We start from the raw sequence: 25,050 nt of genomic DNA, 5'->3' as shown, positions 1-25,050 counted from the left end.
TCTCCGCTTTGATAATAAGGACGGATGGAGTAGTACTTACGTCGATAAGTAAGACAAACGGTAACGGGTCTCTAATATTCTTCTACTATGAGATGGTCCATTCCCAATATTCATATCGAACGATGAATGAAGACAAATGGTAACGGCCTAACGGGTCTGTATGTATTCCATAATAGTTCTTACGTCGACAAATAAAGACAAACTGTAACGAGTTTCTTACACTCCATGAGAGATAGGGATGAGCATGTCCGGTATGGACCGGTTTTCACATCATCCGCATCCAATCCAATACACTACAGATTTCAAATTTGGAATCCGCATCCAATCCAACATCCAACTGATTTGCCTCTAATGAATGCACGGATAAACAGATTGGGTGCGGATAATCCGATGGATTTGTGTTAGTTAAAATTTATAATGAAAAAAATAAATCCTATATAGATGACTTCTTAAAGAACCCACACGTTTTATATATGTATATAAATATAGAAGTGTCATGAACAACACTTTAAGCAAACACCTAAAAATTCTAAAATTATACATATATTTTCTAGAAACTATATGAATGCCCTTAATTTAACGGGTATGGATGTCCAACGGATTTTCAAGCTTACATTCGGGTCCAATCCGTAATCCGTTGGATTTTAAAAATTCCATCCGCATCCAATTCATTAACAAACGGTGTGGACATCCATCCGCACAAATACGATTGGTCCCGGATAAATCCGTGATGACCGATAAAATGATCACCCCTTCAGAGATCCATTTCTCTTTTTTTCTTCTCCCAATAGTATGTACGTGTATTCTCATACTTAGAAGAAAAAAAAATGTCGACAAATGAAGACAAACGTTAACGGGCCTGTATGATAATCCATTTCTTTCCTTTTCTTCTCTCTCAATATTCAATGTTTCCCAATAGTTCCCACAGCTACGTGTCTGTACTTAGAGAACACCACGTACATTTTTCGCATCCACATTCAAACTTCACTTTATCCACTTCAAAAAATACTCCTAGAATTAATCAGAAGGAAAACACATCTCAACTCTTCATTCACATCATCAACCAAACCTTTGATTTTTGACGGCGAAGATGGAAAGTCTACTATATCCACTTTTCTCCCTTTTCTTCTTCAAGACAAAGCAATAAAAAGGTTCATCTTCTTCCTCCTCCTTTACTTTTCTCCTCAACTACTTATCTTCTTCTTCTGTGATTAATATATCTGGTTGTATTGATACGAATAGAATGGCTACTGAAATTCTGAGTAAAATTAATCTGTTTTCTCATACATATTACAATTCCTCTTCATCTTCTTCACTCAAGAACTCATATATTACTAACTCTTCTTTAAAAGTCCAACCTATTAAGTCCTTTTTGGATACTGATTTTCATGGCCGAAGGATTTCTGTTCAACAAAAAATTGAACGAAAAGAACCCAGAAAAGGAAATCTTAAAGTTTTGCCTATACAGGTCTGTTTTCAGAAAATAAAATGTAAATGACTTTATATGGTATATCGTTAAATTTGGATTTTGCTTTGAGATTCAACTTAGATCTTTTAACGGGTTTGTACTAATTTAATAACTTGATATGCAGATGAGCCTTTTAATTGGAAAAGCCCAGAAATGGTGGCAAAAGGGACTTCAAGAAAACATGAAAGAGATTACATCTGCACAAGATCTGGTCGATTCTTTGTCAAATGCAGGAGATAAATTAGTTATTGTTGATTTCTTTTCTCCTGGATGTGGTGGTTGCAAAGCACTTCATCCAAAGGTATTTACCTTGATCTTGATCTTCATAAAATACATAGAAAGAAAAATATTTTTTATTTTTTTTATGATTGGATTTGTGTTGCAGATCTGTCAATTTGCAGAGATGAACCCAGATGTTCAGTTCCTTCAGGTGAATTATGAGGAGCATAAATCAATGAGTTATAGCCTCAACGTTCACGTTCTTCCATTCTTTAGATTTTACAGAGGTGCCCATGGTCGTCTCTGTAGCTTCAGCTGCACCAATGCCACCGTAAGTTATTCAACCCTCTAGAGTCTAGAGAAGATTCATTTGGTCCTTATTTTTGCGTGCAATTTGATGAATAAATCCAATCCACTGTTGTGTTTTTGTACAGATTAAGAAATTCAGGGATGCATTGGCGAAGCACACTACTGATAGATGTAGTATAGGTCCAACAAAAGGGCTAGAAGAAGCAGAACTTATTGCTTTGGCTGCAAACAAGGATCTTTCCTTCAATTATACACCAAAACCAAAACCAACCGAAGAACAAGAACCTATTCCTGCTGAACAACAGAAACCACAACCAGTTCCTGCATACTTAAATTATGCACTTCCTTCGAACTCTTCTAAAACCATCAAAGATTCTGATGGAAAAACTTTGATCGCAGCCGGGAGATGAGGATAATCTTGATTCAAGTAATATCAACCCACGTTCCGTTTGACTGTTACCCTTTTTTTCTCCTTCTTATGTATAGATTATACTATGTACTATGTACTCATCATCCACCTTTTAGAGGGAGAGATGGTGATAGAGAGGAACACAGATTACAGTTCTCCTGTGTTGGGATTGTACATATATGTTATGTAGTTGCAGGCTGGTGTGTGTTTTTGACGGAACTTGCCTGCATTTATAGTGATGTCCTTTTTACTTTGTTTGTCAATGCATCTTGGCTTAGTTTGGATGAGCCATTTGTAGAAATATATATAGTTGTATCAATAATAATATTATTCATTTGGGGTCTTAGGTTAAACGGGGTATCTGTTACTGTAAATTTTAGATTCGATTGTGTTTGATCCAAATGTAAATACGTTTATCTGTTCTATTTCTTGTATTCTCACTTTTCTGTTGCAAAAGTATACTTCTTAGATTCTCACTTTTCTGTTGCAAAAGTACATAACTGACCGGAGATGTAACATCGCCTAATTTTCTTAATAGGATTTTGGCGCATAAAATCCACTCATAATTATTTTATTCGCACCGTGATTTAAAACTTAATTTTAAAAGAATAAATATTTAGTTTTAATTATATGAAATAAAATATTAAAGATGATTTTTAATTATGGTGAATGTGTGTAACGTGGGTTGTGTATATATGTATGTGCATGTATCTTTGTTAATTTTGATGTCACTATTATATTATTATGTGTTTGAGTGCATGTACTTTAATATTGGGGTGTGTTTATAAAATAGTATGTCCCTTATCAAGACTTGAATGGTAAATAATAATTATCTACAGTTTTTTTTTACCAAAAACGTGTGAAACAAAGAAAAAAGAAAATAAAAGAGGCGTCACTTTCATCTTCTCTTCTGTCTCCTAACACAAAAACCCAAAACATTTTTACCCATCACTTTCATCTCTCTTTCCTTTTACTTTTTTTTTTCACTTTAGTCTTTACCTCTTTTTTCTTTTTTTTTTGACAAAGAAAGATTTTATTGCTTTTGAATAAGGATGTTAACTTGATCTTTTGCGAGAAGATCACAAACGGCTTCAGAAAAACCAGCATCTACTTCTATTTCGTTAGCTGTTTCTCTGACTGTTTTAGAGATATAATCAGCTACTTGGTTATTAGAACGTTTAGTAAAAGAAAAAATACAATGAGTAAAACTCAGAGATAATTGCTTAATCTCTTTAATTAAGTTTCTGTTCTCTCATTGAATGAGTAATGAGATTCCATTTATTGATTGAATAACCAGCTCTGCATCAGCCTCCACATGAATACTTAAGCATTGCATTCTTTTCGCCCAACTCAGAGCCTCTCTTATTGCCATGCATTCTCCCATTTCAGCACTTAAAACTCCATCTGTGTATTTTCCCCTGATGCATTGCCCTGTGTGATCACGTAAAGCAACAACAGTTCCAAGTTGGTTAGTATTATGATCAAATGAAGTATCAACATTGAACTTTAAAACTCCCTCCTCATGAGGCAACCATCTAGGAATGCAGTTATCCTGTAATTCAGTGGAATTATCTCCTGTTTTATGCAAGTGTGAAGATAAGTTATAGTTTATCTTATGAGCAGAAGAGGAGTGATTAAGAGATACTCCCTGGAAGATTTTATCACAACGATCTTTCCATATAACCCATATTCCTATCATGAGGGTGTAGAGATATTTTTCATCTGCAGCATAATTTCTAGAAGAAAACCAACTTAACACCCAGTTGGAGACTTTATCAAAACTTCTTTTGACTGCTTCAATATCAATGTTTACATCTCTCCAGACTGCTCTAGCATGAGAACATTCGAAAATCAAGTGTTCCATTGTTTCTTCTCTTAGGCCACAAACACCACAACTGGCATATATATCAGCATCATACAAAGCAATCTTACTTCTGGTGGAATTCAGATCTCTTATACATTTCCATGAAAAGAGTTTTATCCTATGAGCAGAATTACATCCCCATAAATTCTTTCAAACTGAAGTACTGACAGGATTTCCATTTATTTCAACTTGACTCTGGCATCTTGTTAGCATATTGTATGTACTTTTGACTGAGAATACCCCATTCTTTGCTAGCATCCAGATCATCTCATCTTCCTTATTGAGATTAATATACAGCCTTTGAATCATATTAGACGTTTCATTGTCAAATAATTGATTCAGAATTGTTACATTCCAAGTGTTGGTGTTAGGCATGAACAATTCATAGACAAATTCATAAAATCTGTATGATTCAGTGGCTGGGATGGGAGGTGTAGTCATACCTGGTATCCACCTGTCAAGCCATATTCTGGTTTTGACACCATTATTAACTTCCATGAAATAATTCTCCTGAATAATATGCATTCCTTTGGTAATGCCATTCCAAGTGTAAGAACAACTTTTAGCTTCAATCTGCTAGTGAAGAATATCTCCATTTTGAAATATTTCCCTCTAATCACTTGAACCATTAATTTATCAGACTTAGTACATATTCTCCAGGCTATCTTAGTGAGTAAGGCAAGATTTAGCTTTTCCAGATCTCTAATGGCAAGTCCTCCTTTCTCTTTAGGTTTGCATACTTTGTTCCAACCAATTGGGTTCATCCCTCTGTTAGAGTTGTGACCCCATAAAAACCCTATTTCAATGGAAGTGAGCTTGTTGAGAATATTGTTTGGAAACTTGAAAGTTCCCATCTGGTACACTGGCACAGAGTTGAAGACATGTTTAATCATGGTTAATCTTCCAGCTTGTGACAAAGAAGAAGAATTCCAAGTAGAATATATGTGTTCAAAATTCTATTGTATATCTTTAAAAGATTCCTGCTTAGAATGTCCCAGAATGAATGGAGAACCAAGATATTTTTCTTTTGAGTTCATCCTCGTGACTCTAAGTATTTGTGTTAGAGTATCAGCCACACTTGGATTGGTGTATTTGCTAAAATATACTGCAGACTTGTCAAAATTGATGACTTGCCCAGACTGAGAGCTGAAATTATGAAGTAACTCTAGTAGATTGTTCACAGAAGTAAGGTTTGCTTGAGTAAATATCAAGCAGTCATCTGCAAAAAGCAAATGATTAATGGCAGGTGAATTGTTAGCCACTTTAATACCTTTAATGTTGTTAACTTGTTGAGCATCAATGAGATGTCTTGATAAGAATTCCATAGCAAGAATGAAAAGGTAAGGTGATAGGGGATCACCTTTCCTTATTCCTCTAGTTGGATTAAAAGCTTCACAAGGAGTCTTATTCAACATAACAGACAAAGAAGTAATGCTTATGCACTGAAAAACCAAGTTACAGAAATCGTCACAAATATTGAAGTACTTTGACCAAGAAACCCCATTCTAATTTGTAAAAGGCCTTTGACATATCAAGTTTTAAGGCCAACCAACCTGTTTGACCCCTCTTCTTTTTCATTGAATGAATTATTTCTTGAGCAATAACTGTGTTGTCACTGATTAACCTTCCAGAGACATAAGCATCTTGAAAAGGTGAGATGATCTTTGACATTAATGGTTTCATCCTGTTAACCAGAATCTTGGAAATGATCTTATATGAAGTATTACATAAGCCAATTGGCCTAAAATCAGCAGTACAAACAACCTTCTTCTTCTTAGGAATAAGAGAGATGTAAGTCTGATTGATTTGCTTGAGTAAATGCATGGTGTGGAAGAATCTGATAACCATAGAGCATACATCCTCACCTACAATTTCCCACTGGCTCTTGTAAAAACCTGCTTGAAATCCTTCAAGACCAGGTGCACTCCAGTTTTCCATGCTCTTGAGAGTAGAATGAATTTCCTCATGAGAAGGTACCTTAACAAGACTTGTATTTTCTTCAACAGTGATAATGGTATGAATAACATTAAAAAGGCTTTCATTCAGATGTGGAACCACAGAAGTACTGATGTTCTTGAAATGAGAAGTGATATGTTGAGCAATTTCATCTCTAATTTGCAGCCAATTGTTATTATGATCTTTAATTGAGTCAACGTTGTTCCTAATTCTCCTTCTGTTGATCTTGGTGTAAAAATACTTGTTGTTGTTGTCCATTTCCTTGATGAAATAATCACTGGATTTTTGCTGATAGAATTCAGATTTGTATTTGTGCCATTTGTTGAGTTCTTAATTTATTTTGATGATTTGAGAATGAGTACTTGTATCTTGAACTTGGTTTTGTAGAGAATCCAACTCGGTTTGCAACTTGTCAATAATTTGATTTATGTCACCAAAATGTTCTCTATTCCATATGGATAGATCTCTTCTGGTGAATTTAAGTTTATTGACTAATTGATAACCAGGTGAGCCATTCACATTGTTCTTCCAGGCATTAGCAATAACAGTAGAGAAAGTATTATCATTTAACCAAGTGAGAAAAAATTTAAATGGCTTCCAAAGAGTAGGAGTAGAATTATCAATAACTAGCATTATAGGGCTATGATCACTACCTACTTGATTTAAGTGAATCAATCTGGAATTAGGAAAGTTTGCATTCCAGCCACCATTCCTTAAAGCCATGTCCAGTCTAGATCTTCTATCACCTGTTCCTGTGTTGTTGCTAGTCCAAGTGTAATTCTTTCCTACATACCCTATATCATCAAGACCACTATTATAAACAATTGTGTTAACCCAACCATCTGTAGAAGAGGAAGTTTGTGAATCAGGATCAGCTAAGTGAAAGTTCAGGTCTCCTAGCACTATCCAAGGGATAGAGTTATTTCTACTTATTTGATGTAAATACTCCCATTGTTGTTTCTTTTTGTTGTACTTGTTATACCCATACATGCAGGTAAGTAGAAACTCAGGCTTACTGGGATCAGCTTGAATAAGAATATTAAACATGTTATGGCTGCTATCAACTACATCACATTGAAAACCATTTTTTCAGAGAATAATAAGGCCACCAGAAAGGCCTTCGGGTTCAATGAACTCACAGTTGGGATACATGAATTGTTTAATAAAAGGTTTGCATTTTTCTTGACCGATCTTAGTTTCACAGAGGAAAATAATGTCAGGGTTTTACGTCTTAATCAAGTCACTAAGGTGATTTCTAGTGTTGACTTTTTTGAATCCTTGGACATTCCAAGAGAGAATTTTCATGTCTGAAATTGTAAGAAACAACACTATTATGGTTTTAATTCTGTTGTAATGAATGGAATTATTAAGACAACTCAGACAAGGGATGTAAGTAAGAGTTTTAACTATATGAGTATAATTAAGAATGAAGATAAAAGTCAAAAATAGAACAATGAGGAAAATAAATGCAAATGATTGAAACACTAAATGGTAAAAGAAGCTCAAAAAGTAATGGGGATGTAAGTTAAGAGTATTAATAAATAGAAGAAAGCTAATAAATGCAGGTGCAGAAATAAGTAACCTACTTGAGCTATAAATATCTAGATGAGAAACTAATGAAATAATTATGGAGATAAAGAGTATGTTTAAAACCTGATTCCCATTGGGTGAATGTAACATTTGCCTATCTCCAATTATGATCAATTGAGCATTTGTAGGGGCAGAGATTGGAATCATAGTGTTGTTGTGAGTGGAAGTCTCAGCTGAAGAAGGGATATTGGTTGTAGTTTCACCAGCTCTATGTTGTTTTCCAAGTCTGCTATCTTCTTCAGGCAGAACCTCTTCATCTTTAAGCATCAATGCCAAGTTGATTACTTCACCATCTTTTGGAGGAACAAAGGCATTAGATTTGATAAACTTTTTCTGATTCTTCTTGATTGCGGGAGTCTTAATGGAAACAACATCACTAGTTTTAGCAACAGTTGATATGGTTTTCCGAATGCTATTCATTTTTCCAACAAAATAAGGCTTCTCATGAGCTTTCTTCAAGAATATGGATGCATCCTTACAGGCATCTTTTGAGTGATTAATTATGTAACACTTGGTACATATGCCTTTGGGTTGACGCTCAAAGAAGTATTGTTGCCATTTGTTGACTCCTTCATTGGTAGGACATTTCACTCCCCTTCTTACTGGCATTGAAAGATCAACATTGACACAGACTTTTACAGCAATTCCACCAACATGGATTGCATCTTTTGGTTCTATAGCTATGACTTCACCCATAACTTGACCAATTTTAGTAACTGAAGTGACATTCATATGCTCTGGCAGTAGGTATTTGAGTTGAATCCAAAAAAGTTGAAAACCCCAGTGTTTCTCTGTGTAAACCATTCCAGGGATATAAAGATATTTGGTTCAATCTCTATTATTTTTAGATTCTCCAAGAATGGCCAAGTGAAAGTAATTCCTCTTTCAACCATATCATAACTTACTCTGCTTTCAATGATGATTTTACCAATGGCACTGGCTTCCCATTCATCTTTATCTTCTTCTTCCTTGTTGTTGTTTTTTATTACAACAACCTCATTAACATCTTCCAAATCTAGAGTAGCTTGCTTGAACTTGTTAACTAAGTCCACAAGTTGGCTAGATTGAACCTCCTCCATAACGTAAGAATCCTTATTAGCGTATGCCTTATAACAATGACAAGAGCTCTCACAATTTAGGATTTCGCGAATTGGTTTTTTATGAAAGCTAGGGTTCTGAGAATAACCGAAAATAAGGTTGTGGAGATATATTTGATTACAAATAATCTTGGCATGTAATTGCGGATGATTCATAGGCAGATAATCAAGGTAACAATGATATTTAGAATTTTTCCTAGATAACGAAGAATGAAAGCTGGCACCAGTTGACGTGAGCAGCAAATTAAGGAAACAAAATAAGTGCATACAACTGACTCTGCGGGTTTTGAATTTTTTTGAAAAAATGGGAAGGCGGGATAAGTTACTATCTGGTTATAGTGAGTTGAAACCGATCCAAGACTTCCTCATCACAGCACCATTAGCAAAAGCAATGATTCCAATCAAGATAGAACCCTTAAGCAAAAGCTTGTTAATATACTCAGCAAAAGCTATGATCACAACAACGAAAGTGGCAAAAGCCATTAGAGAATACACAGAATATCAATCACATAAAGGGAATCAGAAAAGAGTTAACACGCCATTAAAAGAAAGCAAGAAATGAAGAGAAAAATATGAGAATGAAATAGAAAAATAAGAAATAAAAAAGAGATTATTAATATAAAAGCATGGATCTAAAAAACTATGAATGAATGTTAAAGATTAACAGTTAAAACATTCAGAAAATTGAAAAATAAAAATTACTGAGTTAGCCCGTTTAGTCGCCCGATCCTCTGTGAAACTGAAACGACAAGCAGCTGAGTTAGCCCGTTTAGTCTTTACCTCTTTTCAAATATAAAAAAAGATAAAAAGTGAAGGAAACACATAAGCTATTAATTTTGGGTCCTGTTAACCTGTATACCCGTATACAGGTTAAGGTCCCATTGATGACCCACTTTCTCCATAGGATTTTGAACTTGCGCATGGGGAAGCTAATCACAAGGTTTTTATGTTAATGAGAAACATATTTCCGTAATTACCCTTGTACAGAATAAAATTTACGTTTTTCTCTTTCTGATCTCCTACTTCTCCGAAATCTCTCCTTTGAATGGTGGGTCTGCTGCTGGCATTTTAACTACCCGTTCAACTTCATCTATATTATTGGTCTGGTTTTAAAAATATTGAAGATGAAGTACGGTAGTACACAGTCAACTTATTTTATAACGAAAAGTAGAAGAACTTATTGGTTACTAATTAGTTAGTGAGCAATGATTTCTCTTATCTTATTTTGATATATATAATGTGTGTGTTCAATTAATTGACCCATGTTTTAGATTTTGTTAGAATTATCATCTGCAGTTTGCGATTGTTTGATCATCAAAAATTGCAGCAATTTCTCTAAATGGCTTCTAATCAAATCTTGATTTAATTGAAGTGTAATTGTTTTTCTGTTTTTGAGTTTGATTAAACAAAAGTTAATTGAAAAGTATATTTGAGATTAAACTCCGTTGATTATCGTTAATCATCAAATCTGTTATGGGTCATGATTTTGATCAATATTATCATAAATTATCGGATTATATGTAATAAAGGAAGATCGACGGACAAGAATTAGTTTGGTTTTGATCGTCACACTACGCATAACTTTTCTTAGCTATTTTAGAAGAGCTTTAAGTTCAATCTTCTTCCGGGAAGAGTTGATGATCTTGAAAACCTAGGTCCATTCTTGACGTTATTTTCTATAACACTCACAAGGGTAAAGAAGGAAATATTCAGACATATTTATTACACTGGGATTAATGTTAAACTAATTAAAATAGTTCCAAGAAGCCATAAATTTTCTACAACTTCCAACGACTGATTTTTGTTCCCCATGTAAATGTAGGACGAATATATCCCCGTAAACTTGTATACGAGTATACACGCTAACAAGACCCGTTAATCCTTCTTGTTCTTGGAAATTGTGCATGTCTTGTTTGGGATTTGCTAAAAAGGTATGGGGTTTCTACCTAATGTCAAAACTAAAACCTATTTTAACATTAAAATCACATTGATTTATATATCTAATGATCATGATTATTGTTTTAAATTTATTATGTTTTTTTTATGAATTTGTTTATTTATGAAAATTTATATATTGATTACTAATTATTATTGGTTTATTTACTGTTCTAGATTTATAACATTTGATTAGGTAGTTTTGTGTTTCTCTATTATTGTGAAAGTATATTAGTGAATGATTATTGAGTTGTATTTTTGTAAAAGTCATTTTGGTGCATTATAGTAGTGAATAAAAATGAGTTTAGATTTGTGAAAGTCATTTTACTGCATTAGTGAATGGATCTTATTTCGATTAATTTTTTTCGGGATCCCAAACATGGTTTGGTGTGTGTAGGATTAAATGCACTGATTTGAAATGATTTATAGAAATATATATATACATGTTAGCTGCTGAAATGTCAGGCCTTTATGGAATCCCACCACTGGTAGCTACCCTGGGAAGACTGTTCGGGGAACAATAATGGTTTGTTTACCGGAATAACTCTGACAAATAGATTAAGAATTAATATATATGTTTGTTGCTGAAATGTCAGGTCTTTATGGCATCCCACCACTGGTGGCTACCCTGGGAAGACTGTTCGGAGAACGGTAATGGTTTGTTACCGGAATAACACTGACAATTAGATTAAGAATCTAGAATTCTAGATTGAAGATTTCGAGTAAGAGAATGTTGATTATTTGTGGCTGAGACTAGCGTGAGTATTATTGCGAGTAAGAAAATGTTGATTATTTATGGCTGAGAATAGCTATTGCGAGTAAGAAAATGTTAATTATTTGTGGCCGGGAATAACATGAGTATTATTGCGAGTAAGAAAATGTTGATTATTTGTGGCTGATAATAGCGTAAGTATTATTGCGAAATTTTTTATGCATGATTTTAACTAACATATCTATTGCATTTGTTTGATTTCATTGCACTCTATTATTTTTGAAACTTCCTACTGGGTCGTGGTTTGCTCACCCCTTTTTCCTCCCTTTCCACAGAGAATGAAGAAAGACTAGCCGTAAAAGAAACTATTTTGTAGCACGGTTGTGTTTTGAATTTCAAGTTATCAAGGGGATACCAGTTCTACTAAGTGTTGATATCGTTTCATATAGGATAAAAAGATCCGACCGATTCTGGCCGTTGGATCGATGAAATGGTATCAGCACTTAGTAGGACTGGGATCCCCTTTATAAATCATGGTTTTATGTCTCATTTATATAAAAAATCTCCTTATGAAAAAATTAAATAAATAATACTCCCTCCGTTTATGAAAAAAATGATATTTTCACTTTTTGAATTTGGCCTATTTTTAAGCTAAAATAAGAAGTGAAAATATCTCTTTTCAAAAAACGGTGGTAGTGGTAGTAATTAACAAGGGTTCTAGAGTATTCCAGGTGGAAGGGCTAACAATGGCATGCGGTAGTTCTTAAGCAAACAAGGAAAGAAAGGATCGACCAGCATCCTCGGTAATATCAATAATAGCCTTGCATCAGGATTTTTCAAAATTGCCAAGTTTTGAAAACAGTGACCACATCTTTTTCGCACTGCTCCACACTTCGAAGTTTTGAGAATAAGCATTCTCCAAGTACTTGATCATCTTGTTTAGAAGATATCGTTAAACCACCACTATGACCACCGGTTGATGATGAGCCAGGCTGAACAAGTTCACAAAGTTGCTTGAGCTGATTGGGCAAATTGTTTAGGAACCCGAAGTCGCTCGATTCAATTTTTGGGAAGGTGAATTTTGGCGAACACTTTTCGCCAACTTTAAATATGACTATGCAGCAAGAGAAATAATATTGAGCGGTATATGAGGGTAGGATAGGTCAGGTAAACATTTGCAGCACATTGTACTATCTGCAGGGATGCTGGGTATTCTTCTGCCACTTCGTTGGTCCTTTGCAACCATCATGGTGGCGAGCAAAACTCCCCAGATCACGGCTATGGATCGGGTATGAACGTGTAGAGAGGCCCGTAAACGTACTTACAGCGACAGATGTGAACTCCATCGAGACAAATTAACGTACATCATTAAGCTAGGAAATTTTAAGCATGACCTTTATGGCATAAGTAAGTACGATTTGGGGCAAAAATACTACCAACAAGTACGGTTTTGTAAGATTGCATTTCTTTCAGGTTTGCGTGCTTGGCCTGATTTTAGTTTATTTGACAATGGACCCTGGGAAAATTCCTTCTGGGGACATTACCACTTCTGCCATTCGCTGTTTAGGCTAATAACTAAAGACTTCTGGTTCGTTCAAAAAAAGGCAGAGATATATGCTAAACTGTACACTATGTATTCAACCTAGTGGCTAAATACTGTGTGTAAGCTTCAATGGTTATCGAAGTTTAACATGCTGCAAACACATTACTCAGTTTCGTCTCTCATATCTTAAGATGGACAAATACCTACACACCCGAACCCGTTTATAGATATATACCTTTCAACATGATACATACCTACATACATTTGCTACAGGAATCTTGCCCATGCAGGTTTGCATTAAGTGTGCATGGATGTGCAGAAACATGGGTAACAGCTGCCTCAACATACCACCTTAATACTAATAAATTAGATGTACTCGTCCTTGAACACCACTGACTAGAAACTAACAAACAAAGCAAGGTTAGATTTACAGAGAAACAAATGAGATAGGATGCATTGCACACCAGCAGATCCAAAACGAAACATATTTGCCACACTTTCTGACAGGTGTAAGAATAACCTTTTTGGGTCTGTTTGATTATTTTGAATTTTTGCTTGACATCCTGATTTTCCAGTGCCCAAATAGAGAAACCAGTTTATTTAAAATAAGACGAATGGAAGATGAAACAGACCGACAGATTATATGGCACAGCAGAACTTAGCACATACAAATAGGTAAACCAAATGTGTAACCTGTGTTTCACCAGGAAGACTACTCAGATTCATCTCTGTGGAGCTTCAACTGTTCGGACACTGGCCCCTGTCATGCCCTCAATTCGATCCTTGGTGATCTCAACAAAATGACCAACCATTTCATGAAACTGCTTTAACCCAGACAGGGGAAGAATGATGGAGGAACGATCAGATCCAGCCACCTAAAAGAATAGTATCAGACGATTAGAACTTAAATCATATAAAAAACTGGTATAAGCATATAAAGTTACTGTAGAAATCCTACAACGCACCTCTGATATCCTCAAGAAATGGCCCCTGTTATTGCTTCCTAGATCAAAGAAGAACCTCTTTTGATCAGCTCTGATCACCTTAGAAACCCCCAAGTTACCGGTTTCTTCTTGTGGGGACACTTCAATTGATCTTTCAACATTCACATCTGATGAAGTAGCTGCTTGGGTGCTATGCCCGGATATGAATCCAGCACCAACATCATCTGATAGGCCCACTAGACGTTCTGAAGGTTCTGAATTTTGCTGCTAGACAAAAAAAAAAAAAAAAAAAACAGCTCATGAGCACAATGTATTGGTCTTTGGAATCGGAACCCATAGATTACATCAAACTACCTGATTGGGTACAGTAAGAAGCCTTGAAGCTTCATTGATTTCTCCTAGTATGTTTCTGAAGGCTACCCACCCTTCATCGCAGGAACTTCCAGCGGGAACAATAATTGTACTTCGGTTTCTGCTGACAGAGGCTTCTGATACCTGTCAAATGGATAAAGCTAATAAGCTTATTTGAGGATCTTAAGAACGCCAACAGATAGGAATTGTAGAGTCTATTCATGTATCTAAACAGTTGTGAGAGACCAACACTTTGCATGCAATGACGCAAGTCAACATAAAAGAATCACATTAGTCAGGCTAAGGAGACTTTCCAAATCTTAAGTGTCAAAAAGAATAACAATTCACAATCTTTACTGCATCCATCAATGTATAAAAGAACTTTTTTTGAGGTGACAAAGCTGAAAAAAGGCTGACTGGTTCTGGAGATTCCACATAAAAATAACAGATGAACAAGTCATATGTTTCGAGAGCATGATCTCAACATGAAATCACATTCCCTGACTTTCACTTTGCAGGAATGTCACCATATACTGATTGCTGGGTGTAACAGTATGAACTAACAAAGGCATTATTATCCACCATCAACCTTATGTGTTAACAAACACCAGCATCTCACTCTTGAGCTACAGATACGTATTTCACCCTACCATACTCTTCAAGACCTACTTTAGGCCCTCCACATATCCACAGTTTGTATAGCTTCTTAATTGTTTCAGATATGATAAACTTCCACTATTATATACCACATACATCTAGGATTACCCCAATCTAGCCTACACATACACCCTTACTTTCTTAGTTTCTTTAGAGTCGGAACCTAGTTTGTTCACCTCAAACTGATATCCAATTCATATAAATACATCTGAAATTACAATTTTCATTATCTCTATCATAAACATAACTCCCTCATTATCCCCCAGGGAAAAACCTAGGTTCCGCCAATAGATTTCAATAAACATTCATTAATTTCGCATTCGTTACTTTTCCACTACAAAGAGCTAACAAATTACTTTAACTATTTTATGCACCTAGGAATATTAGAATCCATTACCTTCAAAAAGCGACCTCTTTTATTCTCACCAACATCAAAGTAGAAAACCTAGAAAATGCCAATTGAGTAAATTAGCTTAATAAACATTACAGCAAACAAGCTTATGAACAAACAAAAGAAAGATAAGCCTCTACATAATTAAAAGATAAAATAACCTTGGTATCAAGCTGTAATTCTTTGCTAAGAGGTTCTTGCTGATCATTATCAGAAGTAGTAACATAATAATTAAAGAGATCTAAGAACCAAACAATGCCAGAAGCAGGCACAATGATAGTAGATCTAGTAGCTGAAGTTTTTTCTGAGATCTTTAGATATTGACCACGAGGGTTTTCTTTTAGGTCAAAGTAGAACAACTTATGTTCTACTTGTAGGGTTTTACAGAGTAATTCAACATCGTTTCCTCCTCCTCCACCACCACCACCAGAATTTCCCCCCTCCATTCAATTCTCTACTAGATTTTCAAAACCCTAAGAACTCTATACAAGCAATCTTGTTATTTTAAATTTTTTAACTTCTTCTCCTCACTGGTTTGAGTTGCTGTTGTTGTTGTTGAGTTGAAGTTAAGGGTTTGGAGCCATTCTATTTGACTGATTCTCGTCGACATCTTTTTGCCCCTATTTAAGTGGTTTTTCCACTCGCACACTTTTACTTTGACTTGTGCGTCTAGGTACGCCTCGGTAACTAAAGTGCGGCACGAATTTCACTCAATCATGGGGTGATGTTTGCAGAGTTTTTTTCCCCGGCCAAATTGGGGTATGCCTAGATTAATTAGGGTATCCAAATTTTATTCCCAACCATTATTGTGGGCTAAGGGGTGCCTCATGTGATTGAAGTTACCTAATTATCCTTTTCCTAATAATAACTCAAACTACTTCCTTTTTTATTTGAAACTAGGTATCATCGGGGCCTAATAGCCCCGGCTCAACCTCTCATTGTTGCTTAAATATGCATTTAATATATGATTTTTGTATCCAACCTATGTTTATAGATTTAAAAATTCAATTGCATATAAACTAATCGGTAAACATCTAATTACATCAGTACAAATAGTTCTCAGCAAAATATATCTTGGAAAATAATATCAATCACTTGATTTAATCCATCCATGTTTGTCCCTAATTAATTTTAAAACCAATCATCTGACGAAATAGAAAAATCAAAAAAACATGTGATCCATATTGACAACTATAAATTAGTTTAGTTTAGTCAGCAATGGTGATAACGATGAGAGAGCAACAAATGAGGTGATTTTTTTCTTTGCAAAAAGTATTTCAATATTCTTAGAGAATGATATAGGACGGAAGTGTTCAAACTGGATTAACTCCAAGAAAGATTATATTGTTGGTGCTTTACTTCGAAAGTAGAACATAATAGTCTTCTTTAACACAACAAATGTGATTTCATTGACATGTGATTGTGTGCCTATGTGGTCAAGCTAAGGTGAGACTACACAAAGGACATGTGATAGAGCGCAAGTACTACAACAAAGTGACATTGATGCACCAATACGTCTAAGCTCCTAGTTTATCTTAAAGAAATTGGTATATTTAATCTAACAACACATCGTATAGGATCCAACAACAGTGAGAATATCTATGCCAGAGCACGACCGGCTCTCCAGTAATTAACTATTCTAGAATGCAACCAAAACTCCATAAGTCAACACCTATGTACACGGTAGTTTGAACCCTAGAATAAGTTATGGTGCTCTATAACAAAAACTTTGTAAGGTAACACTTACGTCGTAGAATCGTGCAAAAGGCCTACAGTCGGGGCTTAATCTTTATCGGTTTTTCTATGTTGTTTGGTCGGCCTGTATGAATGCTCCCACAATATATTTAGTCAACATGTAAGTAATCAAGGCTCACAAAACCGGTATTTAAATAGCCAAATTATTATATCAATGTTTAGTTAGTCGGGTTATAGTGGACGGGACCCACGGTTCCGACCATTAGGAACTTGGTGTTTAGTTGGGTCCTGCTATCACGGTGTTTGGTTGTTCAAGTAAAATTAGCCGGACCGTGGATTAGAAAATCAAAGGCCATGCGTAGTTTCCAAATTAAAATTAACTGTGATTAGGTTAAAATCCAGAGAGTTCAGCCTATAAATCTAGAGTTTTGTTGGTGCGGTAAAATTAGTCAGGGCCTAAGCCAAAGTAAACATAGTGAGCTTAAAATTTAATGAATATGGTGGGGCCCGACCTAAGATCCAATTTCGACTGAATTGGGAACTAATGTGACCGACCAAGAAGACCCAACCTTTCATCTTGGTATACTGCTTTTACTCAATGTCGTTGAATATAAGGCTTGCTAATCTAACATTGAAGAACGCATAAGTTCTCTTCAAGTGATATATGCACCATATTAGAGAAGTGGGGTTATCAGAGCCACGCACATTGTCTAGCTAGTGCCCAACTCGTCATTCTCACATAATAGAAATGAAAGGAGAAAATCTTATACTGGTACATAGCATGAAAATGTGATACCATGATCCATTGAAGATTTCAAATAAACCCCTGATAGCAAGGATGAAACTAAGTGGTACCACAATTCATCCATCCACATTCAAACTACATACATGAATAAAGATTCATGTCGATCAGAGTACAAAAAAAAAAATTTAAACTAAAAAACTGACACTTGTATACCCTCTAAACTATGAATGCCGCGTCGATTTTGCAACTGCCAGTGCTGAGTTCTGCATCTATGTAGTACCTCTAGGCTCTAGCACATATCGCGGGAGAACTTGAATAGTAAGCTCAATTTTTCTCATTTTATCATATGAGCACTTTTAGGCACATGTTAAATGACAGCGAATAAAAATTGGGAAACTAAAATTTCAAGGCCTTCTCAATCTGCCCGTGATGGATAACTGAAACCAAAATCTATTTTTTTTCTCTCCTTTAATTGGAAACTATTTTTTAGTTCTCGGCTTGACTTGGTATTCCATCCCAGATCTAAAACACTGACCTGAAAAAATTGATGAGTACGGATATCTGTATTAGCTTTAGAAAGTACCTTTGAACTTATAGACCAAGTTCGGTTATTGCAATTCTTGGATCTTCCCTATAGACAAACCCCAGGTCCTCCTCAAGTTTCTTCTTGCAAAAAGCTTCAAACATTATCCCCATATGTTTAGTAAATTTTCAACACGACCTGTATAATGGATATAGATGCCACTTTCTCTACATGTACGCCAGTGTCACACTAAATACTGTTATCTGAAGCATATAAGGATTTGAATTACTCGCGTAACTATGTGGGGGTCGAACCCACAATGACATCGGTGAAAACCATGTGCTCTGCCAAAACCATCCTCTAACTACTTTGTTTTGGGGATTTGAAACAGGTATTCCAGGTGCAATGACATAAGGATAAGAAACAGGTAAACGGCAAAACCATCCTCTAACTACTTTGTTTTGGGGATTGTCCTAAAAAATAAAATAATGCGACGAAAAGAAGAAACACTAACCTGGTGCAGAAACTCTTTTCCTATCTTCGTTCCAAGGGTGCAATGATTCAACTGGCTTTAGAAATCAAGCAACAATGCAATACTGTAAACTCTATTGCGCCAAAAATCACAGTGAGGATAGTTTCCACAGTTGCATAGTTTCAAGGTTCTCATTATCCAAATCAACTTAAACCTGTTACTATAACTATGAATTATAATCAAATTTATTTATTTCGGTTACCAATGACCAACAAAGAAATCCCAGTAAACTGGAATGAGAAGAACACGGAGGAGAAATCAAAAGAAACTCAGAAATCAAAATAAAGCAGAAAACATCTTAACAAAAAAAATAAAATAATATCATTGCTGGTGTTGAGCTTAACAAATAAGTGATATTGAACAACAAAGAACAAAAGTAAGATGAAAAATAGAACCCCTAGGTCATTCTCCACCTGAAGGACAAAATAGTTGATAAAGGAGTGGAAAATCGAAGTGGATTTTAATTAACACATACTCATGAAAGAGAGCATAGCACCTTAATGATTTCGCCATGCAAATCTATCAAGATACCCTGCCTTTCCAACGAAACACCTCAAGCTTATGTGGGTTGCTTATAGGCTTATATCAAACAGTATGTTTGGTCTCTCAACTGCTGACATGCACAGGAAGGCAGGCTCCGTTGGACTTTCTCCTGTTGCGGCCTTGGCCAAAAACTTAATGGACATGATTTCACTTGAATTACCATAATAGTAATTAAGAACGTCACCTTATCCAGCCCATAACATACAAGATAATTGGTCATGTCCTTGTTTTTCAAACTGATATTGGGTTAGTGTTGATACATCTAACGACATATGCTTTTATAGGCAGTAAATATTAGATGTTGAAACACTAACTCAATTTAGAAATCAAAATAATGTCACATCCAAAGCCATCACTCCATCTATATTTGTCATTTCGCTTCTCAATCATGTGTTGGTTGCGTAACAATTCTACATAGATATCAAATCCTGGCTCTTCCTTATTCACAGAGATATACATAGAGATGCTTTAAAATGCTTACATGCAATAATTTCATGGGAAAACTGTACATCTTACCAAGCAATGTATAAAGATATAACAGTTTAGAGTTGAAAAATTACCCCGTATAAATTAGTACATACTTACCACATTATTATACCAATGTGATCTTTTTGTACAAACTCCATCATGGTTATCTCGCATTATCTGCACATTATCTCTTTGTACATTATTCTACTTCAGTGAACAAAACATCAACCTTTGTAGTGCCTAATTGCCAGTCGGCTATCATCCTATATATATAGTTTATATGAACTAAATTGCCAGCCTAATAAATTAGATGACAAATAATGTATACTTTCTTGACATCTTCAAGGATGATTAAGTATTAACTGGAAATTTGGATAAACTGATGAGAGTTATACTAAATAGCTAAGATGTTATACTACATAACTAAGACAACAATATGATCTTACGGGCGCCTCAAAATTGGATGGCTATAAACAGGAGTGTTTAAACATTAATTCATAAACTCACCTTAGAGTGTGACAAACTAAAAATGTATCTTAGATCAAAAACAGTAGCACATTAACCCGTTATGGGTATCATCTGCAGGTCAACAAATAACTGAACATTAACCTCAGTAAGAAGTGAGTGATACTGCTGCTAAATGATTTCAATCAAACATGAAAGGAAATGCCTCTTGGTGGGTAAGGAGCTTCAGTATTGTGTGCCAAATTAGACGACCCATTGAACAATACTAATATATATTAGTTAATTTAGAAGATGTTGAATAAATGAAAACTTAGTTCTACCTTGCATGAATCCTAGACAGCGGGTGCAGATCGTAGCTATTTTGTTGGCTTGGTGTAGAGTATTATCGAACACGACTCCATCCCATTCGGACCTTATTGGGTACAACCGGTGCAGATCAGAGCTCCTATCACCCATTGGGTACAATGGGTGCAGATCAGAGCTCCTATCACCCACTGAAAGGCTACCTACGAAGAGAGAGATTTAATTATATCACTTGAAAACTTACTTATAGGTACTGTACAGAGTAAATATTGGTTGATTTAAATATATTTCATTTCTGTAATATGGCCTGTCTCGACATTAGGTAATATGGCCATTTCTGTAATATGGCCATTTCTGTAATATGGCCATTTCTGTAATATGGCCTGTCTCGACATTAGGTACTACCGGGATAGGGAATAGACCCCAATATCTTAAAGTTGTCTACATCTGTCTGATTTATGTGGATCCTCACAAACTGGTCGAACAGGATGTGACTTGGGAATGTCAAGATAAAAAGTGCAGTATGCTTGATCGCGATAAACAGTCAGGCCATCCTATCTTTGTCTGCTAGATAAATGTCTGAGAGCTTCTCTCATATTTTGTAAACCACAGTCACAACTAAGTACACAGAAATATCTCTAGCGACCCTTGAACCCAGCAACTAAGTTGGAGTCCTGGTTATGGAGAAGTAATATTGGCGCCAGCAAGAATATTGCATGGCCTGAGCCACCAGTGAGATTAAAGTTCAAAATTTGGCATATAGCAGAGAACAATGAGAACATTACCAACTGATAGCATGACTTCCAAGCACCTTCAGCAGGTAAATCTCTTAATCATGGTTGTAGGTACTGTTGAGACACATCTCTTTTGCATAAACCACTAAAGATTATATAAGCTACTATAGAGCCTATACCAAGCTATAGAGTATCAGAATTAGGCATATATCAAAGGATTCAAAACAAATCACGTAATAGTGACAATATCACCAACTGATGCCATCCAAGCACCTTCAACAGCCCTAGTTTCAATATCCTCTCTTTCTTGTTGTTGTTGATGATGTTCTTCTGTGCACACAGGTCATTTTCCTCCATCACTGTGAATCGATGACAGACAATTATCCCCATCAAATGATTTCTCGCCTAAACCCTAAACCAGATCAGTGAACACTACTCATTCTTCAGTTCCATATCAACTTCAAATTCTTCTTCTAACTCATTGTAAATAGCCAACGAATCCATGGCAGAAACCCAGTGGAACTAAGCTAGTAATGGTTTAGGTTATTTGTCGAACACTACATGTGTTTTCCAATTGGAGGTCTTGTTTTTTGCTCTAGGCCTCGATTAGATTTCCCTGAAAGGATGAAAATCCAAAGGCTTTATAAGGCTATCAAGTATTCATGCTAAACACACCCTTCTTCCTTATCTGCTGCCATTGTTGCAGAGAAAGATGCAGAAACAAAGAACTGGATTGCAGCGTTTTTATAGGTTTTGAAACGTTAGTGGTCTTTTATTTTGACTAAAACTTTTACCACTTCCGTCTCCAAGTCTTTTCTATATCACGAAAAAGACCTATTATGGAAGCTTAGTTATATCAGTAAACGTATGGATCAGAAGGATGGCTATATAAAACATATAACAAATAGATCTCCCTAATGACCCATTAACTCTCTAACTGCTTATACCTAGACAATGCAGCCTCTGCATCATTTCGTATTAAAGTGTATCAGTATTAGAGTAGTACTCTACCACCTACACTGACTTCTGTCCATTCATAAGGGCATTCGAACCTTTCCAATTCTCTAATGTGTAAGCTTTATACATCACAAAACCAAGCAATCTGAAGCTAACTATGAGGTGTATTTGATTTCACAGTTAGAATATGTCTTATACATGAATTATTAGGAAGAAAATTTATGTCTTAAAATCAAATCTAGCTACTCACTGATATCTGTTGGAATCATTGCTGATTTATGCCAACACAACAAATAAAATCAAACAAGAAACAAATAACGTTATGGCTGAGTCGCGAACTAGGTCGCTTTCTTTAAGACGTTTCGCGGCTCTGCCCAAGATTGTGCAAGCAGTTCTTCAATGACGCGTCGTCCCCAGGATAAAACAACCGAGATCAATCTCTTACACAATCACTGTTGCACGGTGAGAGGATGTGAAACTTCTACACTTCATTATTGCTCAGAACTCTTTAGAAAAAAACCAAGGATGATCACACACTTGATTTTTCTTTCTCACAAACAATTCATTTTTCTTTGAAAACCCAAGAGACATAAAAGAAAACTCTCTCACTAAAAAATGTCTCAACAACTCTTCAAGTTCTTTTTAACACCAAAACATAAATGAAAAAACTCTCTCATAAGAAAATGTTCTACAACTCCTCTAACCCTTTTCATAAAAATTCTGATTTTATTTTAATAGCCAAGGAAATAAATATGAGTAAATGAAGGACTTTATTAAAATTTTAATTAGCTTCATTAACCCACTCAATTTGAAAACGGTTTTTGACATTAAAACAAAATAAATTCATTCTTTGAGGAAAGGAATAATGGTCACACTAAAACCATTTAGTTGTGAGAATAACATTTGTAAATTAATTAATGTTTTTAAAACATATATCTCAACAATATCCCTTCATCTATGTCATAAAATTTTGCATCAACCAATTTAAACAAAACCAAACGCAAATTACCTTTCTAAGAGCCCATATTTCACCGCATCAGTTACATCTAAAGATTCTAAACCAAATATGTGATCTCCTGTTCCACAAACCAATAGCTCATATTAAATTACACATATATGTTTCTCATGTTAAAACATAAATACCTAGCAAACATGCACATTAGTTAATCAATTTCATATATCCGAAAGTGTGATTGCCTAATTATTAGAGCATCTCTTACTACCATTAAGATAACAAAATTGGCTTCAAGAAAACTAATTAAAGTCCTTAGGAGAAATCAATCATCAAAAACCTTCCGATCAGGAGAAAAAAAAACCTTTCACTCTTTCAATCGGGAGATTATGTACCCGGTTTTTATATGATAAATGCCCCGATGGATGTGTCTCTCGAGCTGGATCTCGAATACTGATAGAAACCTAAATTCTCAAAGTAGTTTCGTGGAAGAAGAATAGTTTTAAAGGGTAAGAATTTTGAAACGTTGGCTGGTCTGAGGCATAAGGTCCTTTCATATAAAGGATGATATGCGTGAGAACTATCATCACATTCAAACTATATGATCACATGATAACCTGTTAAATAAACATCTCAAGATACTCTCAATCATGGAACAGGTATACATGATAACCATATGATCACATTCAAACTATTCGATCAAACTAATTGAGAAACAAACCCGATATAGTTTAATCAAAGAATCGAAACAAAAAAATCCCTAAGAATATAGGTGTAGCTAGGGTTTTTATTCATCGGTCAAACTAATTAAAAATCGGACCAAGGGTTCGACTGATGATCACAATATCTGTGAAAAATTATTCTCAATGTTAGTGAATGAAAGAACGAACTTCGAAAGATATTTAAAATATAGTTGACATCTATAAGTGGCAGGAGTCCTTTCTATTGCAAAGGTAAGGATGGTATAGTAGTAGATTTTGTTTGGTTCGTTGAATGTATTGATGGAAACACGGTTGTATCTAAACTCTTAACAACTCTTAAACAGGTGAAAGTATTTTATATAGAAACAAACTGCGTGAGTCTTTCATAGCGTCCAATGATTACTCCATCCGGAGCTTCCCGACCTTCGGATCGGGTTTATATTAAACGTCGTCTGTCTGATAGCTTTTGTCATCATGGAGACAAACACCATACTTTTTTATAACAATGATCCAAACGTTATTTTCTTCCTTCTCCTTCATCATCAGTATAATGATCAATTCATTTCTCCTTCTCTATAGTTCATCATTTTCAAATGAAAAAAATCGTCGATGGGATTCTTTTTATTATTGATTAATTCTTTCAAGCTCTATCTAATACTTTGTTTTGTTGTTTAAATGACATCTTAGGTAGGAAATGTCGAAATTATTGAATTGCAGTTACACGATCGTCATGGTATCTCTTCGTCGAGCATGATGACTTTTCAAAGAATATTATTTCTGGAAGTAACATTTACGGGATCGTATGGTCTTCATCTCTAAACCTTGACAATTAAAATTTCCAAGTTTTCTTGTATCTAATTTTGTTGTTGGTCATCATGGTTTTGTAAAAATGAGATGACGACTAATAGACAGTCGTCAGTGTGTTGCATTTTCGAACAAGATGACTGATGCGTAAAAATATGTTTGATCGGCATGCTTAGTTTTAGT

At 35.3% G+C, this 25,050-nt stretch overlaps 3 protein-coding genes and 1 long non-coding RNA gene across 6 annotated transcripts; 1 reads left to right on the top strand and 3 right to left on the bottom strand.

Annotated features, from left to right (window-relative positions):
- The first annotated feature begins 1,161 nt into the window (after positions 1-1,161).
- Positions 1,162-2,758, top strand: LOC113287233 (thioredoxin-like 1-1, chloroplastic). Its single transcript, XM_026535917.1, has 4 exons — positions 1,162-1,468; positions 1,593-1,769; positions 1,854-2,018; positions 2,122-2,758. Exons 1-4 carry the CDS (start codon positions 1,244-1,246, stop codon positions 2,404-2,406), a joined length of 852 nt encoding a protein of 283 aa, XP_026391702.1. The 5' UTR covers positions 1,162-1,243; the 3' UTR covers positions 2,407-2,758.
- Positions 2,759-3,657: 899 nt separating this feature from the next.
- Positions 3,658-5,162, bottom strand: LOC113290697. Its single transcript, XM_026540279.1, has 3 exons — positions 4,713-5,162; positions 4,404-4,432; positions 3,658-4,300 (listed from the first exon to the last, which is right to left on the bottom strand). The coding sequence occupies exons 1-3, from the start codon at positions 5,160-5,162 to the stop codon at positions 3,658-3,660; spliced, it is 1,122 nt and encodes a 373-aa protein (XP_026396064.1).
- Positions 5,163-13,499: 8,337 nt separating this feature from the next.
- Positions 13,500-16,046, bottom strand: LOC113287231 (transcription factor Pur-alpha 1-like). 2 transcript variants are annotated; one of them, XM_026535915.1, is made up of 5 exons: positions 15,607-16,046; positions 15,452-15,499; positions 14,401-14,541; positions 14,068-14,313; positions 13,500-13,977 (listed from the first exon to the last, which is right to left on the bottom strand). In XM_026535915.1, exons 1-5 carry the CDS (start codon positions 15,889-15,891, stop codon positions 13,825-13,827), a joined length of 873 nt encoding a protein of 290 aa, XP_026391700.1. In that variant the 5' UTR covers positions 15,892-16,046; the 3' UTR covers positions 13,500-13,824. The 2 variants fall into 2 exon arrangements, with proteins under 2 accessions (XP_026391700.1, XP_026391701.1); XM_026535916.1 differs by having other exon boundaries at positions 14,068-14,310; positions 15,607-16,045.
- Positions 16,047-18,383: 2,337 nt separating this feature from the next.
- On the bottom strand, positions 18,384-22,239 carry LOC113285570. Of its 2 annotated transcripts, XR_003328757.1 has the most exons (4): positions 21,505-22,239; positions 20,737-20,922; positions 20,459-20,530; positions 18,384-20,128 (listed from the first exon to the last, which is right to left on the bottom strand). It is a non-coding gene; the product is annotated as an uncharacterized LOC113285570 (long non-coding RNA). The 2 variants fall into 2 exon arrangements; XR_003328756.1 differs by having other exon boundaries at positions 18,384-20,530.
- Between the last annotated feature and the right edge of the window lie 2,811 nt (positions 22,240-25,050).

The sequence above is a fragment of the Papaver somniferum genome, chromosome 6 (assembly GCF_003573695.1).
Source record: "Papaver somniferum cultivar HN1 chromosome 6, ASM357369v1, whole genome shotgun sequence".
In the NCBI taxonomy this organism is placed as follows: domain Eukaryota; kingdom Viridiplantae; phylum Streptophyta; class Magnoliopsida; order Ranunculales; family Papaveraceae; genus Papaver; species Papaver somniferum.
This window is presented reverse-complemented; position numbering and strand designations above follow the sequence as displayed.

Bases quoted from the DNA above. Each gene is read 5' to 3' on its own strand.
- LOC113287233 (XM_026535917.1), top strand. From the start codon at position 1,244: ATGGCTACTGAAATTCTGAGTAAAATTAATCTGTTTTCTCATACATAT. The intron at 1,469-1,592 runs GTCTGTTTTCAG...CTTGATATGCAG, and splicing joins TTAAAGTTTTGCCTATACAG to ATGAGCCTTTTAATTGGAAA. The intron at 2,019-2,121 runs GTAAGTTATTCA...GTTTTTGTACAG, and splicing joins TCAGCTGCACCAATGCCACC to ATTAAGAAATTCAGGGATGC.
- LOC113290697 (XM_026540279.1), bottom strand. From the start codon at position 5,162: ATGATTAAACATGTCTTCAACTCTGTGCCAGTGTACCAGATGGGAACT. The intron at 4,433-4,712 runs GTATGACTACAC...AAATCCTGTCAG, and splicing joins GCTTGACAGGTGGATACCAG to TACTTCAGTTTGAAAGAATT. The intron at 4,301-4,403 runs GTAATTCTGCTC...TATATATGCCAG, and splicing joins TTGAAAGAATTTATGGGGAT to TTGTGGTGTTTGTGGCCTAA.
- LOC113287231 (XM_026535915.1), bottom strand. From the start codon at position 15,891: ATGGAGGGGGGAAATTCTGGTGGTGGTGGTGGAGGAGGAGGAAACGAT. The intron at 15,500-15,606 runs GTTATTTTATCT...GGCATTTTCTAG, and splicing joins AATTACAGCTTGATACCAAG to GTTTTCTACTTTGATGTTGG. The intron at 14,314-14,400 runs GTAGTTTGATGT...TTTTTTGTCTAG, and splicing joins TTCTTACTGTACCCAATCAG to CAGCAAAATTCAGAACCTTC.